This window comes from Panthera uncia, assembly GCF_023721935.1.
Source record: "Panthera uncia isolate 11264 chromosome B3 unlocalized genomic scaffold, Puncia_PCG_1.0 HiC_scaffold_1, whole genome shotgun sequence".
In the NCBI taxonomy this organism is placed as follows: Eukaryota; Metazoa; Chordata; class Mammalia; order Carnivora; family Felidae; genus Panthera; species Panthera uncia.
The window spans coordinates 85743894-85762902 of NW_026057582.1; the positions used below are offsets into that span (position 1 = coordinate 85743894).

The 19009-nt window shown below is 40.2% G+C and overlaps 2 protein-coding genes across 2 annotated transcripts in view; one reads left to right on the top strand and one right to left on the bottom strand.

The window, feature by feature from the left end:
* Positions 1–1122: 1122 nt before the first annotated feature.
* MFAP1 (microfibril associated protein 1) lies at positions 1123–17334 on the bottom strand. Its single transcript, XM_049613520.1, has 9 exons — positions 17068–17334; positions 10939–11158; positions 8592–8721; positions 7852–8039; positions 7257–7365; positions 6994–7154; positions 5540–5699; positions 1968–2057; positions 1123–1869 (listed from the first exon to the last, which is right to left on the bottom strand). The coding sequence occupies exons 1-9, from the start codon at positions 17144–17146 to the stop codon at positions 1687–1689; spliced, it is 1320 nt and encodes a 439-aa protein (XP_049469477.1). The 5' UTR covers positions 17147–17334; the 3' UTR covers positions 1123–1686.
* Positions 17335–17355: 21 nt separating this feature from the next.
* WDR76 (WD repeat domain 76) overlaps positions 17356–19009 on the top strand; it is a 62751-nt gene continuing 61097 nt past the window's right edge. Inside the window, exons 1-2 of the mRNA XM_049613514.1 lie at positions 17356–17479; positions 18897–19002. Of these exons, the coding sequence (XP_049469471.1) occupies positions 17371–17479; positions 18897–19002 (215 nt within the window). The 5' untranslated portion in view covers positions 17356–17370. The remainder of the gene's footprint in view (positions 17480–18896; positions 19003–19009) is intronic.

Genomic DNA, 19009 nt, shown 5'->3' on the forward strand with positions numbered 1-19009 from the left:
AATGATACATACCTGATAGAGTTTAAAAATTTTTTTAAACGTTTATTCATTTTTGAAAACATGAGCTGGGGAGAGGCAGATAGAAAGGAGAATACAGATTCCAAAGCAGGCTCCAGGCTTGAGCTGTGAACAGAGCCTGACGCAGGGCTCAAACTCACAAACTGTGAGATCATGACCTGAGCCGAAGTCAGCCACTTCACCGACCGAGCCACCCAGGCGCCCCTGAATAGATTTAGAACCTATGAGTTGGTGAATGTAAAAAGCTTAGTGTCTGCCTCAGAGTAGACACTCAAATAGCTATAAACATGTTCTTAAAAGAATGTAAATGTCTTGGGGTGCCTGGTTGCTGATTCTTGATTTTGCTTCAGGTCACGATCTCATGGTTTGTGAGATTGAGCCCCATCGGCTTCACGCACACAGCAAAGAGCCTGCTTGGGATTCTTTCTCTCCTTCTCTTCTCCCTCTCCTCTGCTCATGTGTGTGCATGGGGACGCATTCTCTCAAAATAAACTTTCAATGGCTAGTCTCATTTTGGGTCTAGGGGAACTCTTAGGTTGTATCCCTCTCTGGCACCCACACAAGTGACCTATACTCATCTTTATGGGTTTATTACCTCATAGTAATTTATACTCTTATTTTTATTTTAGGACATTTAGAAATTTGAGTGTTTCTCCCAGTGGGGCATTTTAAAAGATTGTAAAAAGACGTTGGCCTTCTCATTTTTTTATGTAATTGAGAAATAGCCTTCCCACTGATTAAATGTCATTCCTTACAACTCCTGACTCCTAGTGCTCTGCCATGTGCAGGGTGGTTATGTAGTAAATATTAAGTGGAAAATCACTGAAATTAAGTGTAGCATGATGTCATTACATTGCAACTGGGAGAGCACTGTGCCATCCTTGATACAGAAGCTGGGCATGGAGAAGATACTGGTAAGTACTTCGCTTCCTCATTTCATGCGTCAACTTTTGTTCTAAATACAGCTGTAGTTTAGAGCAAGGAGAACCATACATATTTCTGCTCATGGAGTAAATCTGGGTGCCACTTAGAATATAGCCTATCTAGCATCTGAGTTTGTTTCTGAGAGCAAAGGTGATGATCAAAATGTAAAACACTCAGCCCAACAATTCTCTGCTTTTATTTTACTTAATAGGTAGATTCTTGTTAGCCTGCACATTTCCAGTATCATAAAAAACCTTCGTGTATGATTCTTTTATTTCTTGACACACACACATAAATGGATCAAAAAATATGTTCACTTAGAAAAACTGACTCCAACCAAAAACTCAAAACAGCTATCTGTGAGATTAGATTTCCTATAAGGTAGCATTGTCCACTTACATGCCCATGTTTCTAACCCAAGAGGCTGGAAAAAGAAACCTGGAATAGTCCCAAGTGAATTTGGGAAGGAAGGCAGAGATGTGATGAAACCTAAGATTTCTCAGAAATGGTTTTAAGTGGGGAGCCTCTAATCCTACCTGGATAGTGCTTTTCTGTGGGTTTCTCAGCATGAGTCCAAACCTCACAAAGCACCTTCAAAGACTGGGTTACCTAGTGTCACAAGTATGGCAGTAGGTCCAATAGGCTGGATATAGGGGCCATGTAAATAACAGTAACACCAAATCAAGGACCAGATGCTAAGATGTCCCCTTGTGTTCCACAGCCAGAAGAATAAATAGTTGAACTCTAAGTAGTTTTCCGCTTCTTGGCAGATGGCCGTTCAAATACATCTCGTACCCCAGCTGCCTTTTGTTTAAAGAACTTTGTGTTCTGGGCACTCTCTTGGCCCCATGCTGAGTCAAAAGAGGTGGTGTCCTGATCCACAAGGTGGGTGTATTTGGTGCGACCAGAGCGCCCGAAGTTCTTGACCTGAAAGAAAGATAGATGATGACTTATACCACCAAATATCATGTCCCAGCCCTCAATACAGTACTTCTCTCTTGCTTGTTCTTAAGGTACCCCATTACCTGCATGACTTTGGGAAGAATGGTTTTGTTGAAATGATCCTCCAGAGTAGGTGCACTGAAATCTCTCTTGTATACTTCTTCATCCTCATCCTGTAGAAAAGAATCTTATTAATCTTGTGGTTATTTCCCATATATTCAAATCACAAATTTATTAAGCCACAAGGGATACAAAGAAGGTACAGAACCTATTCTTCAAGAGCTTACATCTAGTTGAGGAGATGATACTTCTTTTTCCCTTTGTGTTGTCTTTTTCTTTCCTAAATGTAAACATTTCCTGAAGGTTGGCTATATTCTCTGAACTCAGTATGTTCATTCAGTCATAACTCCGACTCTGTAGAAGCCTCTACAGGCTCCTAATGTCTGCTCCTGAATTTTCTGCTGCCCATTATATATCTTACCTTGGATATTCGGATGGGACTTCAGACTCACATCTAAAGCGAAAATCATTTCCCTAACCTTTCCAAACCAATCTCTTTCTAGCTTCTTCCATTAGTAGGAACATTTTCTTAATTACCCAAATTAAAAATTTGAGTAATCTTTGTGCACAATGAGTTGCCAATTTTTTTTTTTTAAATTTGAATCCAAGTTAGTTAACATATAATGTAATAATGATTTCAGGAGTAGATTTCAGTGATTCATCACTTACATATAACATCTAGCACTCATCCCAGCAAATGCCCTCCTTAATGCCCATCACCCATTTTTTAGAGAGAGAGCAAGAGAGTGGGGGGAGGCAGGGACAGAGAGAGGGAGAGAGAATCTCAAGTGGGCTCCATGCTCAGCACGGAACCCAATGTGGGACTCCCATCTCATGACCCTGAAATCAGTCAGACACTCACCGGACTGAGCCACCCAGGTGCCCCACCACTTCCTATAAAGTTCCCATTATCTGGGGTATAGTGTTTTCTTGGAATCAATCTTACACACTGCGACTAGATTTTTTTCCTAAAACACTCTTATACATTTGCCACAGTCACAAACTTTCAGTGGTTCTCTGTTTTGTTAAATATGCACAACTCTGTAATAGTCAAGGCCAAATACTATATAGCTTTAATCTACCTCTCCTTGCAACTTCCCTTTATAGATGATACTTTTTGCCTCCCCTCCTAGTCCATTCACCTGGAATGTCTTCCTACTATACAAGTCAGAAAGTTTACACATCTTAAATGTCACCTCCTTTACTCTTTTCCATCTACAAAATAAAACCTCTCCCTCTTCAGAAGTCCCACAGTATTTTCGCTTGTCCTTTTGTTATAGTACAGTATATATTTGCCTTAGCCCCATTTTTAGGTTGTAAGCCATCTGAGGGGCACGAATTACATATCCTCTAGCAGTGTTAAACAGTAGTGCTCTTAAGGTGCCTGGCTGGCTCAGTTCTTATCTCAGGGTCGTGAGTTCAAGCCCTATGTTGGGCATGGAGTCTACCTCAAAACAAAACAAAAAAAACCAGCAGTGCCATTTACATAGTAAATGCTCAAAAGGTTATTTAATTAACTATAAAATAACTATAGAGAATAGTTTCACATCAACCTGTTAGTTAAAACCATAATGTTATGATACAAATTACAAACGTGCTGAAGGAATTAAAACAGCACCATCTTGGTTAAGGACAACTTTGTGTAAGAGTGGAGTCCTTTAACCATACACACTTTTGGAGTATTCTTTTCTCTTCAGCTATAGAAAGGCTTTAAAGATAAGACAGACAGTTTTTGTGAGATCTACTTTTCTCCTTGTTAGGGTGGAGAGTCTCTCAATCTCAGAAGATATTTTAACTTCACTCTCCTCACTCTCCTTATCCAGATAAGAAGAGTTTATTGAATATGTGAACCAAAAGACTTTCATGTAACCCTTTCCTTATGTATCTTAGTCAGCAATGCTTCATAATTTTGTTTAGCAAGTATTATATATTATATGAATAGCATCATCGTAAAAATGGTTAGCATTCATACTATGTAAAATTCTGCATATTAAGAGCTCCACAGTAGTGTCCTACATACAATATATTGTAATGGCTCCAAATTATATTGTGTCAGCCAGAGCACTCTGTTCCTGGGGCCTGCCCTGGGGCCCCCACTCCCCTGCCAGAGCTGAGATGAGGCTCCACTTCACACCAAGTACCAGGAGAACAGGCTCTTCCAAAACAGCCTTAGAGAAATTCATAATTTCCATAGACTCCAATCTAGAAATTTACATGGGCGGGGCATCCTGGAAGGCTCAGTTGGCTAAGTGTCTGACTCTTGATTTCAGCTCAGGTCATGATTTCACGGTCATGAGTTCAGGCCCTGTATTGGGCTCTGCACTGACTGTGGAGCCTGCGTGGGATTCTCTCTGCCCCTCCCATGCTTGCTTGTCCTCTCTCTCCCAAAAAATAAATAAAAAAAAAAAAAACTTAAAAAAAAAAAAAAAACCAACTACATGGGCTGGAAAACTATACAATAAGCAAACATTTCCTGCTGAATAGACTGAAACTGATTTTGGAGGGGAATAAGGAACCCTCCACTGAAGTTTGAAAATTTTACTGGTTGTCTACAGTGAAAGGCAGGGATTTAGCTATAATGGAGGATATTTAGGGTTTGATATACAGCATTTGAAAAAAATACTTTAAAAAAAAATTTTTTTTAATGTTTATTTTTGAGAGAGAGAGAGAGAGAGAGAGAGAGGCAGGCAGGGGGGAGGAGCAGAGAGAGAGAGAAAGGCAGATACAGAATTCTAAGTAGGCTCCAGGCTGTGAGCTGTCAGCACAGTCTGATGCAGGGCTCGAACGCATGAACTGTGAGATCATGACCTGAGCCTAAGTTAGATGCTTAACCAACTGAACCACCCAGGCACCCCTGAAAAAGCTTTTTGATACAAACTCCTTTAGCGTCAGGAAATAATTTAACAAACCACATGGTATTATGTTAATAAATGCAATCAGTTCTCCCATTCTCTTTTTCTGACATGTCTCCATTAAGGAATTATCACTGGTATAATATAAATAATTTGGAAGAAGTCTTCATCACTTTATAGGATTAAGAGACTCTATTACTGGCCTTAGTCTTTATATGAAGAACAAAATCTTGTTGATATTATACATAATGGTTGGTTAACCATTTTTTGGTTAGTTAGGTTTAAGTCATTTCCTGTCAGCTCAGAATGAAGTGAATTAAATTTTTGCATCCAAATATGAGTTAATGTAAAGCTATTTGCAGGGCATGATTTTTGCATAAGCAAAATTTCTCACTTGGCTATGAACAGTGATATCTAATTGGTTGTGGGAATCTAAACAGTCTAGGATGTATCTATTTAGATCACTATCTCGGTATTTCAGTTCCTCAATTCTTCTATTACATCATTTCCTCCTGAGAGTGGGAGCCAAAAGAGAATAGTTGCTGCTACTTCTAAAATCCTGCTGCCAAATCGTTTTTCCTATTGGGTTTATATTCTTCAGACGCAAAAAGTAACTGAGAAAATTGACCATTGGCAAGTGAAAGTAACATCCCAAGACAGTTTATTCTTGGAGGGAAAAAAGAACTCACAGGTTTGGAGTTATTTCTACAGACCAACCTTCCCATTCCCTTTTCATTTCTTACCATGAAGAAGGCACCCCGGTGATAATACTTCTGTAAGAACTTATATTTGCCCTTCACAGCTTTGTTGGTAATGACTTTGCCATTTGCCCGAAGCTCAGCTCGCCTCTCTTCCTCAGTCAGGTTTCGCATTCGTTCAATTTCTGCTTTCTCCTTCTCAAGACTGTGAAGAAAACAAAACTGTCAGTACCATTCCAGTTTCAGAAAGACTCAATTATCTGAACATAACGCAGTCTCATCTCCTTTCAAGCACTATTTACTTTCTTCAATTCTAGTCATTGCCTGTTAGGAATTCAGATCAGGAGACCAAGATATAAAAAGTTGATGTAGTCTTCATTATTGCAAACTTCCAAAAGTTGATTCTAACCTTTAAAGGTTCAGGCATACTATTACTGCTTGATTTTGCAAAGTTATTAATTTCCCCTCCCTAAAAAGCCTACTTGGCTTAAAAAAAATCCAAATTTAACTTGTATTAAGATTTTACTGGTATTTCTTTAGTAGTCCTATATATACTTACATGTCACAAACCAAGGGTTAACCATCATTAAGTAGATTGCTATGAAATAAACCTTTTTGGGAGAAGGGGTCAAAGATCCCCTCCCTCCAGAAAAATACAAATGTACACATAATGTTGTATACAGTTTTAAAGGGTACATGGATCCCTTGAAATCCAGGATAAAAATCTTAGGAACTGCAGGCTGAGGACAGAGTTTTCTAGTGATGGTTTCCCTTTGCAATCTGGGATTACTCTCATTCCTAGTAATGTTTAAGAATGGGTGATGCAGCTCAGAAATTATTCTACTCTAACAACAGGGAATGTGGTAGATTACTTAAATGCCACAAATTCTTCCCCTCACCGTTATGCATGCCCCTTTGCAGAAATGACATGCGTGCCTCAAAGAGGTCAGTTTCCCCCTTTACCCTCTTGGAATACTGCCATGAGACTGTTACATAAGGAAGCCAATCTAGCCCACTGAAGAAGTGAGGCATTCTAGCTGGTAGTCAGGATTAACTAATGGACATGTGCATGAAGCCATTTTGGACTTTCTAGCCCAGTAAGTCCTCTAGCTGGATACAACTGTGTAAGAGAGACCAGGTGAAACCAGCAGAGGAACTCTTTAGCCAACCTCCAAAACTGTGAGGAATAATCAATTGTTTCAAGTCACCAAATTTGGGGTTGGGTTTTTGTAACTGATAATAGTGAGTAACTTGTGTGTGTCTACTATGAAACTACAGGGAGTATTGGCTGGCACTCTATCATAGAGAAACACCAAGAAAAGTGTTTCTTTTCCCTGATTTTATTGTAATAAGCCACTTTCTAATTATGGGAAACTCACCCAGTTGCAGGAACCCTAAAGTGAGAATGGAACTCACAGTAGGTGTTGAGTCTTACAGCTACCCTACTAGGAATCTGTCCCATTAGCGGTATCAAACTCTATGCCCATCTTATTACTCACGCTTCTCGATCTTCTCTGTCCCTCTTGATTCTCTTTAGCTCCCGAACTTTCCATGCCTCATATTCTTCCTCATCATTTTCATCATCAGTATTGAGAGCATCTAGGGCAGCCAGGGACCGCTTGTTCTCCTCCAGTTCTTTCTTGGTCTCCTCTTCTACAATCTGGGTAAGGAGAACGATTTAACTGCTGGACTTCCTTGTTTTCCTCAGACAAACCTAAGCATACTCCTCCTTGTGTGCAATCCTCACAGCCACTCCCAGTACCTTGAGTGTGTACTTGCGCCTCTCCTCAGCCATGCGTTTTGCTTCCTGCTCCAGCTCCTTTTGTTTCAATGCTTCAGCCTCACGTTCTTGAACTGTTACTCTGTCCTTCCTGCAGCACAGAGGTCCTGTTAATTGCCCAAAGCCCTTAGCGTGGAGCTCTTTGTCCTCAAACTCAAGTCCCATCCAAATCAGAAAAAGCCCAACAATCACTGGCTCTATTATTTGCAACGAGCCAAAACTGGTAGTCTCCTCAGGTATTTACAGCATCACAATTCCATTCATTTTTGAGAACTGCCTGAATAGTAAGGAACCTGCCAGACTGTAAGTAGTAGGATTTCTCGACATTAGGAAAGGAACAGGAATTTACTCTTCAAGTTTAATTTTGTGCTCTTTAACTGGAAAGGGAGATGTGAAAATCAACTCGGGCTCTCTGCTACCTCCAAGATATTCCTCAGCAAATATTCTGCACAGGTAGGGAATTCGGTAGAACACTTTCGCTTGGTGCTTACATTTCAGAAAAGCATGAGGTAGAAAAGAGGCTTCTATCCTTAGACCTGGAAAGTAGTAGCTCAGGCCTGGTTTGTGAGATACTTACTTTCGAATGAAGACAGGCTTAAGGCGAGGCTCCATCTCATCTTCACTGTCGGTGTACTCTTCATACTCAGATTCTGATTCTGACTCCTCCCCAGAACGTCCCTCATCTTCCACCTCCATGACTTCCATCTCTTCATTTTTTCTCTCCTGTGCTCGCTGACGCATCATGCCACGGCGCCGCTCTATTTCCTATCAAGTTATATGTCCAAGTCAGTCAGCCCAATGACCTGTGCTCTAAGGCAGCTTTTAATTTTTCCCTCATCAACCTTAACAAATTCTGATACTAGTAAATACAACATAGCACCATTTTCTTTGTGTGTATGTGTGTGTGAGAGAGAGGGTACAAGTGAGTGAGGGGCAGAGAGAGAAAGAGAGGGAAAGAGAGAGAATCCCGCGAGAAGCAGAGAGAGAGAGAGAGAGAGAGAGAAAGAGAGAGAGAGAAAGAGAGAGAGAGAAAGAGAGAGAGAGAAGCAAGGTTCACCCAAAGCAGGACTTGAGCTCACCCGATGTGGGACTTCACAAGCTGTGAGATCATGACCAGAGCCGAAGTCAGATGCTTAAAAGAATGAGCCACCCAGGCACCCAGGACTATTTTATTTTCAACTCTATTTCCAACCAGTAGGGAACACTGGATCAGAATCCTGCCAAAAGCAGTAAGCTTGTGCCTTTGGGACCTCAAAAAGAATAGGCCCCGACTTTTTCTTGGAACTAGAAAGAATTTTCCATTTTCCTTTTTTATACCTCATCATCAATTTCTTCCTCTTCTTCTTCACTGCTATCTTCTCGTTCCATGCGCCACGCATCTCCTTCTACTTCTGAGTCACTTTCTCCTACCACTTCAGGTTCCACTATTTTCCGATGGCGAGCCAATCTGAAAAACAGCATCTTCAGGTGTAACACCAATATCACAAAAACGAAAGAGCACCAACCACATTCCTTACTCGTAGAGCACCTGGATATGATGTTTGCTTTTATTGGTACTGAAGTCTTAAATATCATATGGTTTCACTCATGCGGAATTTAAGAAACAACACAAATAAGCAAAGGGAAAAAATAATATACAAAGCAAGAAACAGACTCTTAATTATAGAGAACAATCTGATGGTTACCAAAGGGGAGGAGTTTGGAGGTATGGGGTTAAATAGGTGATGGGGATTAAGGAGTGCACTTGTCATGATGAACACGGAGTGATGTATGGAAGTGTTGAATCACTATATTGTATACCTGAAACTAATGTAACACTGTATGTTAACTAACTGGAATTAAAATAAGAATTAAAAAAAACAAACAAAAAACAACTTAAGTCTTGAGAGGGGGAAACTGAGGTACAAATAAAAGAAACTAATTTTAAGTGTCAGGAACTAGAGTATACTATGTCAAGCAAAATAAGTCAGAGAAAGACAAATATCGTATGATTTCATTCATATGTGTAATTTAACTTAAGAAATACAACAGATGAACATAATGGAAGAGAAGGAAAAATAAGAGAGGGAGGCAAACCATAAGAGACTTTTAAATACAGAGAACAAACTGAGGGTTGCTGGAGGGGTGTTGGCTGGGGGGATGGGCTAAATGGGTGATGAGCATTAAGGAGGGCACTTGTTGGGATGAGCACTGAGTGTGGTATGTAAGTGATAAATCAGTGAATTCTACTCCTGAAACCAATACTACACTATATGTTAACTAACTTGAATTTAAATAAAAACCAACCAACCAACCATAATTAAACCAATACAGATATAGCATTTGCAATTCAAAGTGCTCAAAAAACCCCCCACAAAAAACCAAAACAAAACAACAAAGTGTCAGAGTAAATAGTCAAGTTGGATTAAAACATTAAATGTAAGCTGAGGCATCATGAGGCACTGTAACAAACATATGGATGTGCTGGGATTGATTTATAGCTCCAGGTGGTTCGGTTTCAACATTAGATCACACTAGGTTTCTTTTCAGTGACACTGCATCTTTGTGAAACTGGATTTTTGGGGACTCCTGTATTAAAAAGCAAGTACTCCAAGAAGATCAATATGGTACAGGATATGAGAGTGACACTGCCATTCTGATTCCAAAGTTGGAGAAGTTGTCAGTGTCCAAAAGGCACACAAACCCCACTAATAAGTGATTATGGTTATGTAAGAATGAAATAAAAACTTGGGGCATGTGCGTGGCTCAGTTAAGCATCCGATTTCAGCTCATGTCATGATCTCACGGTTTGTGAGTTTGAGCCCCACATCGGGCTCTGTGCTGACAGCTTGGAGCCTGGAGCCTGCTTTGGATTCTCTGTCTCCCACTCTGCCCCTCTCCCGCTCATGCTCTATCTCTCTCAACAATAAAAAAATAAAGAAAATTGAAACAGTAAAAAAAAAAAAAAAAAAAAGAATGAAATAAAAATGTTCCTTCTTTTGTGTGTATTGTATTTTGCAAATGGCTTTAAATGTTAAAATGTGAATTTTTAGAAATTATTTGGATCTAACTACTTAATAAACAAAACTGTTTAGGCCTGGGGGCTCTCTGAGAAAATTCCTAAGACAATATGAACTATGAAAGTTTGAGACGTCTGGTTTACTTTGTAAGGTAATGTCTCAATTAACTCACAACATACAAAATCCTTCAATGGGAGGCTCCCTTTCCTATATGAGACCATTTATTCATCTGGCCTTTTTTCCTACTTCATCAGTGTCATTTCCCCTCATTAGCCTTTAAAACAAGTGAGTGGATTAATTCAATTTCTCAAATTTTAAGACTCCTCTTAACAAACCAACCAGTGGTTTGTGCTTTCTATTTCCTTAGTGAGTTAATTTGGGCCTCTGGACCAGAGGTAACCTCGTGTTTACTGGTTGCCACTTGCTGGTTATATACCTTTGGTCATGTTATTTTCCTAACCCCTTTGTGCCTCAGTTTCCTCATTTGTAAACTAGGATAATAGTACATACCTTACAAGGTTATTGGGTAGATTACATTAGGAAATTTACTTGAACAGTGTCTGGCACATAGTAAGTACTGTTCAAGTACTAGCTCTTATTGTTGTTGTTCTTGTTAAGTAACCTGTAGGGGTTTAGGTCCAGGGAAACATAACCCTAGTCATTACCTCTCTTCCACATCTTCACTAATACGGTTCTGCAAACGCCGCAGTCGAGGGTCGCTGGATGAATCCTCCTCCTGTTCCTCAGGCTCTGCTTCTTGTTCTTTGGCTTTCTTGATGAACTGAAATTCTTCATCCTCCTCATCTGAGGACTCCATAGGGGCATAGTCTGGCCTCTTTCCCGACACATAACGTTTTACCTTCACTTTCTCCATCGAAATCTCACCTGGGTGATAAAGATAATGTATTATGTTTCAGCAGCCTCTTTCCCAATGTCCTTGAACCTCTGCCTTTGCAGGTAGAGCCCTGTATTCCTGGTAAACAAGAGTTGAAGCAGGAGAAGAGAGCCATTATCCAACCATCTATTCATCTAATGGTGTTTTCTTCTTTTTTATTTTTTGTAATATTTGTTTTATTTTTCAGAGAGGGACAGAGCATGAGTGGAGGAGGGGGCAGAGAGAGAGGAAGACCCAGAATCCGAAGCAGACTCCAGGCTCCGAGCTGTCAGCCCAGAGCCTGAGGCTTGAACTCATGAGCTGTGAGATCATGACCTGAGCTGAAGTCGGACGCTTAACCGACTGAGCCACCCAGGTGCCCCATTCTTTTTTTTTTTTTTTTTTTTAATATTTTCTATTTATTTTTGAGAGGGAGAGAGACTATGTGCAAGTGGGGGAGGGGCAGAATGAGAGGGGGACAGAGGATTCAAAGTGGGCTCTGTGCTGATATCAGAGAGCCTGATGTGGGGCTCAGACTCAGGAAATGTGAGATCATGACCTGAGCCAAAATCAGACTGAGCCACCCAGGTGCCCTGTAACATATTATTTAAAGTTTATGTATTTTAAGTTACATAATCTTAACAACAGATATTATGCTTAATGATAAATTAGAAGCATTCCTTTAAAAAACAGTGGGCATCCTTACATTGTCCCTATCACACCTTCTAGTCAACATTTTATTATGGTTCTAATTAGGGCAATAAGAAAAAGAGACAAAAGGTAAGGATTGAAAAGGAAAAAAAACTCACAATTTGCAGACTATAATAATCTATGTAGAAAATAAAAGATTAACAAACAGGCAAGCTAAAAATGAATTCACGGAGAATGCTTAATAAATGTTGGATAAAAATAAGGGTACCTGTACATTAGCTACATAAATTAGAAAATAAAGTTTAAACATATTATTTACAGGGGCGCCTGTGTGGCTTAGTCATTTAAGCGTCTGACTCTTAATTTTGGCTCAGGTCATATCTCAGTTTGTGAAATTGAGCCTCAAGTCAGGCTCTGTGTTGACAGCATGGAGTCTGCTTGGGATTCTCTCTCTCCTTCTGCCTCTCTCCCACTTGTGTGCACACTCACGTGCTCGCTCTCTCTCAAAGTAAATAAATAAACTTAAAATAAATACTATTTACAATAGTAACTAATCTATAAGATACCAAGGAATAGATTCAACAAATGATCTACAAAGTTTTTTAGAGGAAATATATATCATTACATTGGAAGATCCAAAAGATCTAAATAAGTGAGAAATATATCCTATTCAAGGAAGAGAGAAGATGACAACTGTGCCCAAGTCAATCAATAAATGCATGACCTGTAATTTTAATTTTTTTTTATCTTTATTTTTGAGAGAGAGAGAGAGAGAGAGAGACAGAGTGTGAGCAGGGGAGGAGCAGAGAGAGAGGGGGAGACACAGAATCCGAATCAGGCTCCAGGCCCTGAGCTGTCAGCACAGAGCCCGACATGGGGCTCGAACTCACGAACCATGAGATCATGACCTGAGCCCAAGTCGGACGCTCAACTGACTGAGCCACCCAGGCGCCCCTGCATGACCTGTAATTTTTTTTTTTTCTACGTTTTTAATTTATTTTTGGGACAGAGAGAGACAGAGCATGAACGGGGGAGGGGCAGAGAGAGAGGGAGACACAGAATCGGAAACAGGCTCCAGGCTCCGAGCCATCAGCCCAGAGCCTGATGCGGGGCTCGAACTCACGGACCGCGAGATCGTGACCTGGCTGAAGTCGGACGCTTAACCAACTGCGCCACCCAGGCGCCCCTGCATGACCTGTAATTTTAAGGCAATTCCATTCATAGTTGTCCTCAGGTTGATTCTAAAATTGCATGGAAAAATAGGAGGTCAAAAAGAACCAAGGGAATCCTGAAGAACAAGGTGAGGCCAAACACCTTAACATACCTCACCAAAGAAGATACACAGATGGCAAATAAGCATATTTGCTTCAAATCATATGTCATCAGGGGAATGCAAAATAAAACAATGAGATACCACTGCACATGTATTAGAATAACCAAACTACAGAGCTCTGATAGCACCAAAGGCTGGTGAGGATGTAGAACAAGAATGCTCATTCATTCTTGGTGGGAATGCAAAATGGCACAGACACTTCGGTGGTTTCTTATAAAACTAAGCATACTCTTACCATATGCTGCAGCAATTGCACTCCTTGGTATTTACCTAAAGGTGTTGAAAACTAATGTTCACACAAAAACTTGCACACTGATATTTATTTAAGCTTTTTCATAACTGTCAAAACTTGGAAGGAACCAAGATGTCCCTCTCTAGGTGAATGAATAAACTATGGTATGTCTACACAATGGAATATTATTCAGTGCTAAAAGGAAATGAGCTATCAAGCCATAAGACATGGGAAAACTTACACACATATTACTATATGAAAGAAGCCCATCTGAAAAAGCTACATACTCTATGATTCCAAATACATGACATTCTGGAAAAGGCAAAAGTATGGAGACAGTAAAAAGATCAGTGGTTGTCAAGGGTTGGGCTGGGGGAGGGATGAATAGGCAGGGCACAGAGAATGCTTAGGGCAGTGAAAATACTGTGTACAATACCATAATAATGGATGTAGGTCACTAAATGTTTGTCTAAACCCATAGAAGATACAATGCCAAGAGTAAACCTTAATGTAAACTATGGGCTTTGGTGATTATGCTGTGTCAATGTAGATTCAGCAATTGCAAAAATATATCACTTTGGTAGGGGATGTTGATAATGGAGAAGGCTGTGCCTGTGTGGGGGCAGAGGGTATATGGGAAACGTGAACCTAAAACTGATCTAAAAAATAAAGTTTTAATGAAAAAAATGGTGAAGTGGGGGAGGGTTTTTGTATCAGATTGCAAGGCTTATTTAAACTTACAGTAATTAAAAAAAAACAACTTACAGTAATTAAAACAATAGGTCATTGACTCAGAGGATACATAGAGACCAATGGAGCAGATTAGAAAGCAGACAAACCTACATACAAGAGCTTGGTATATTACAGAAGCGACATTAAAATGCAGTGGAGAATGGATGGGCTAGTCAAACAATGGAGCAGTAGGGACAACTGGTTAACTATAAGGTAAACAGTAAAATTAGATCTCTGACACCACACACACAAAATTCCAGATGGATTAAGACCCAAGTGTGAAAAACCTATCTTAAACACTTACATCCCTATTGAATAATAAGCTCTTTAAATTACAGTCTGTCTTGCACAATTGTGTATTCAATCCTATTTAGTATATACAAACACTTAGATGATAGAAAATATTTTTAGGGGCTTCTGGGTGTCTGACTTTTGATTTCAGCTCAGGCCATGATCTCATGTTCGGTTTGTGGGATCAAGCCCCATGTCAGGCTCTGCAGTGACATCATGGGATTCTCTCTCTCCCCCTCCTCTGCTTGCACTGTCTCTCTCTCAAAATAAATAATAAAAACATTAAAATATATATATATATAATTTGAATATCTATAATCTCAGTACAGGGAAGGATTTTTTTTTTTAATTTTTTTTTTAACGTTTTTATTTTTGAGACAGAGAGAGACAAAGCATGAACGGGGGAGGGTCAGAGAGAGGGAGACACAGAATCCGAAACAGGCTCCAGGCTCTGAGCTGTCAGCACAGAGCCCAACGCGGGGCTTGAACTCACGGAGCGCAAGATCATGACCTGAGCCGAAGTCGGCCGCTTAACCGACTGAGCCACCCAGGCGCCCCCAGGGAAGGATTTCTTACACAATATACAAACATCACAAGCTATAAAAGATAAAGTTGGTAAATATGATAACACTAAAATTAAAAATGCCTATGAAACAGAAAAGTCCAAAATTCAAGTGAAAAGACAAGCCAAAAAACCAAAACAAAATGGGAAACAGATATGACAGACTTGGGATATAGAAAAACAAACCAAGTAGAAAATACGTAAATGACAGAAACAAGTAATTCAGAGAAGAGAAAACCTAGAGAACTGATAAATATATGAAGATGCCTTGCCTTGCGAGTAATTAGGGAAATGCAAATTAAAATAATGAGATATCATTTCATACCCATTAGAATGGGCAAAATTAAAAAAAACCTGATACAATCAAGTGTATTGATGAATATATGGGGAAATACAAACTCTTAATGCTCTTACAACCCACGTGGAGAGCAACTGGAAATGGCCAGTTATGGGGCACCTGGGTGGCTCAGTTGGTTGTGTCCAACTCTTGACGTCGACTCACGTCGTGATCTCACAGTTTCTGAGTTCGAGCCCCACGTTTCGCTCTGCACGGACAGTGCGGAGCCTGTTTGAGATTTTCTTTCTCCCCATCTCTTTGCCCTTCCCCCTCTCTCAAAATAAATTAATCAACTTAGAAAGAAAATAGCTAGTTATACTGATGATGAACTTCTAGGAGTCTACCCTAGAGAAATTCTTACACAGTGCACTAAAGAGACACATTTAAGAATGACAACTACAGGGGGTGCCTAGCTGGCTCAGTCAGTGGAGCATGAGACTTCATCTTGGAGTCGTGAGTTTGAGGGCAACGTTGGGTGAGAGATTATTTAAAAAATTAAAATTAAAAAAAAAAAAAGAATGACAACTACAGCGCTGTTTGTAACAGGAGAAAAAACAACTAACTGCCCCTCAGTAGGGAATAAACTGGCCTAATTACACAATGGAATTCTTAAGTAGTTAAAATGAATTAGATCTCTATTATCAAAGCATACTTGTCAAAAGCCACGTTGAATTAAAAAATAAAGACAAGCTGCACAAGGGTAGGTACAGTTTACTTAAAATACAAAAAAGAGGGGTGCCTGGATGGCTCAGTCACTTGAGCTCCTGACTTCGGCTCAGGTCATGATCTCACGGTCCGTGGGTTAAGGCCACGTCGGACTCTGTACTGACAGCTCAGAGCCTGGAGCCTGCTCCTGATTCTGTGTCTCCCACTCTCTGCTCCTCCCCTCTTTGCACTATGTCTCTCTCTCTCTCAAAAAAATAAACATTAAAAAAAATAAAAAAAAAAAAAAAGAAAGAGCTGATACTATTTTCCAAAATCCTCCTTGAAAAAATACTCTTTAGTTTAACTCCCCAAACAGATACAGTGTTCCTTCTTCTATCTGCCCTGGAATCCTATTCGTCCTTTAAGGATCAACTTATATGCTACCTTCTTCAAGAAGCTTTCCTTGATTACACCAATTTGAAGAGATTATTCCTTCTCTGCCCTTCCACATCGTTTGGTTTATATCACCTATGTGACAGGAATCACAGTTGTGAAAAACTGCACACTGCTTAGAATGTGCCTCTTTTTACATGTCTCGCATCTACAATATGATTTTTTCTTAATACTGCCTTACACAAGTTTGTATTCAATTTAATACAGTCACTGCGTAGGTTGAAAGGAATAAAAAGTGTAATAAGACCTGGTTCCTGTCTCAAGGACGTTATGAGCTTGTGATGCAGTAGAGGGAGACAGACACGTAAAATAATGTTAATTATAAAAGCAGCATAAACAGACGGCTATATTTAACAAAAAAGGGGCTGTATCCCGCACGACGCTCTGCAAAAGCAGGTATTCACTATGTATATTAGTATAATTTATACGTGGAGTCCAAGGAAAGAGGGGAGGGATGCTTGCTGTGAGGGCAGAAGACAAGCAATAGGAACAAGATGAGATGAAAGTAGGTTTTTTTTTTCCTTTAAGCAAAGCGATTAGGGGCGAGTTTGATGAGAAAAGTCGAAGAAACACGGGGCAGGGTAATATTAAGGGTTGGTGGGGTTGGGGTGGTCTGTATAGGTAGGTTTTAAGTATGCTGAGGAAAGAGATAAGATCCGACTGGAAAACGGCTCAGCACAGTACCTTTCTCATTGCGAACTGGGACGGCCCCAGCCGTAGACTGAATGGGCGGTTGTTTCATGAGGGCGCTTGGGACCGACATGTTGATGGCAGCGGCGGTGACTCCCGAGACTTCAGTGATTCCAAACAGTGAACGGCGACAACGTCAACGAACAGAAAAGCCCACTTCTCCTGGAGGCGCTGGACACGGCTGTGCGACAGATAAAAACGCAACTTACGGCGGAGTTAGAAAAACCGGAAATACGCGACTAGAGGATTGTGGGATTGTGGGCGTCTCCCACTAGAAGGCCGAGTCTGTTATTGCGCATGTTCACAGGCTTCTCTAGCTTCCTCAGTCTCGCAGTGTTTGGACGGAACTTCTGGCGGGAAATTGCTTCCCATTGGGATTTGCTGTTAAGCTCCTGTGGCGAGGAAGGTCCGAATTAAGGGGTCCCTCTTAAATTGGTTTGAAGCTGAGGAAAATGGGATAGTGATTAATAAGAAGTTGAGCAGATAGTGAAGGGCAGTTTGTCCATATTGTTGACAATTCAGAATTGGAGTTTAAGGAGAATAGAAGCCCTGCTAATAGCACCTGATTAGCTCAGTCGATGAAGCCGAGTGAGTTGTGGTGGGATATTTTTTGGTCGCGCGAGGGCAGGTGGTGGTGATTTAGGCCATTGCCATTAAAAAAAAAAATCCCCCAAGGGGCCTGGAGCGACGTCTGAGGTCAGAACAGTGTACTTTCAGGCTTAACAGTTTTTTCAATTTCTCAAGACCGCCCATTAAAACATTCCTGGCTAGACAGTGTATTTAAGTCCATAAGTAATTATAAAGTACTTGATGTGTTTACCGTGCTTAGCTCCCTAAGGAGTATGGAGCATTGTCTAAAGGTTTAAATTTTGTTAGGGAATTCTTACAGTGCATACAGAATCGTAACAAATAGTAATTTACTAGCTGGGTTTGTAAAAAATATTGGGTGATTGTAAGTCAGAATACATTTCACCATAGAAAGGATTTTATAAATGCTGTGGTAGGGAGAGATGGCACAGCATGTACAGTCTTGAAATTCAGAGATATTTTGGTACATATCAAACACTATGAAAAGTTTGAATAATTTTTATTACTAAGGAAACTATGAAAGTATAAACTATGAAAAGTTTATTAGTGGGTTTTGAGTTAAGCAGTGGTGAAAGTTTGGCAGGAACTACATCATGGAAGTCCCTAAAGTTAATGTTAATAGGATTAGTTCTCAAATTATTTCACCTGTGTTATTGGGTCTAGGCTGGGAGAGTAAATAAAATTGGGCAAATCTGGAGCCAGGAACAATGGAGGGCCCAGGTAACCAACCAGGGAAGTAATTTTGGGCTAGATAAGGATCTTAAAACTAGAGTACATAGAAATTTATATTTTGAATTTAACAGCTCCAAAACCGTGCTGTCCAGACAGTAAATCTGATGGGGAAACCAATTGTTTTGACTCATGGCAACCCGGGGAGGGGGGGGGTTTAATATGGCTGTAACTAAAAATAACAGGGCACTAAAATCTTATTTATGTTACTTTGTGATACAAAAAAAATGATTTCACAACCTTTCCCAAGCCTTTGGGCTTTATACGGTCATTATTAGGATCTTAGTTAATTGGTGGGCATATGATCAAGTAAAATTTAAATCAGTTTATCAACTCTTGAAAAAAATCAAAATACTTCCCTTCCTAGGAAGAAGATAGTATGGTAGCCATATGGCATAATTTTCTCGTGTTGGGGTTATAAAGAACCAGGGAGCCCAGGTAAAGGGTGCATGTTGATTTCGATTTTCTCCGCTCTCTATCCATAGGTGCGTCTGAATCTTTTCCAGGCTCCCATTGCCAGGCAAGGTGGTTTTTCCAAGGTGGCGCAGAAGCGCCATTGTTTTTCAAAGCGAGATACTGGCATCAGCAGCATCAAAAATCCCGGGATCAAAGGTAAAAA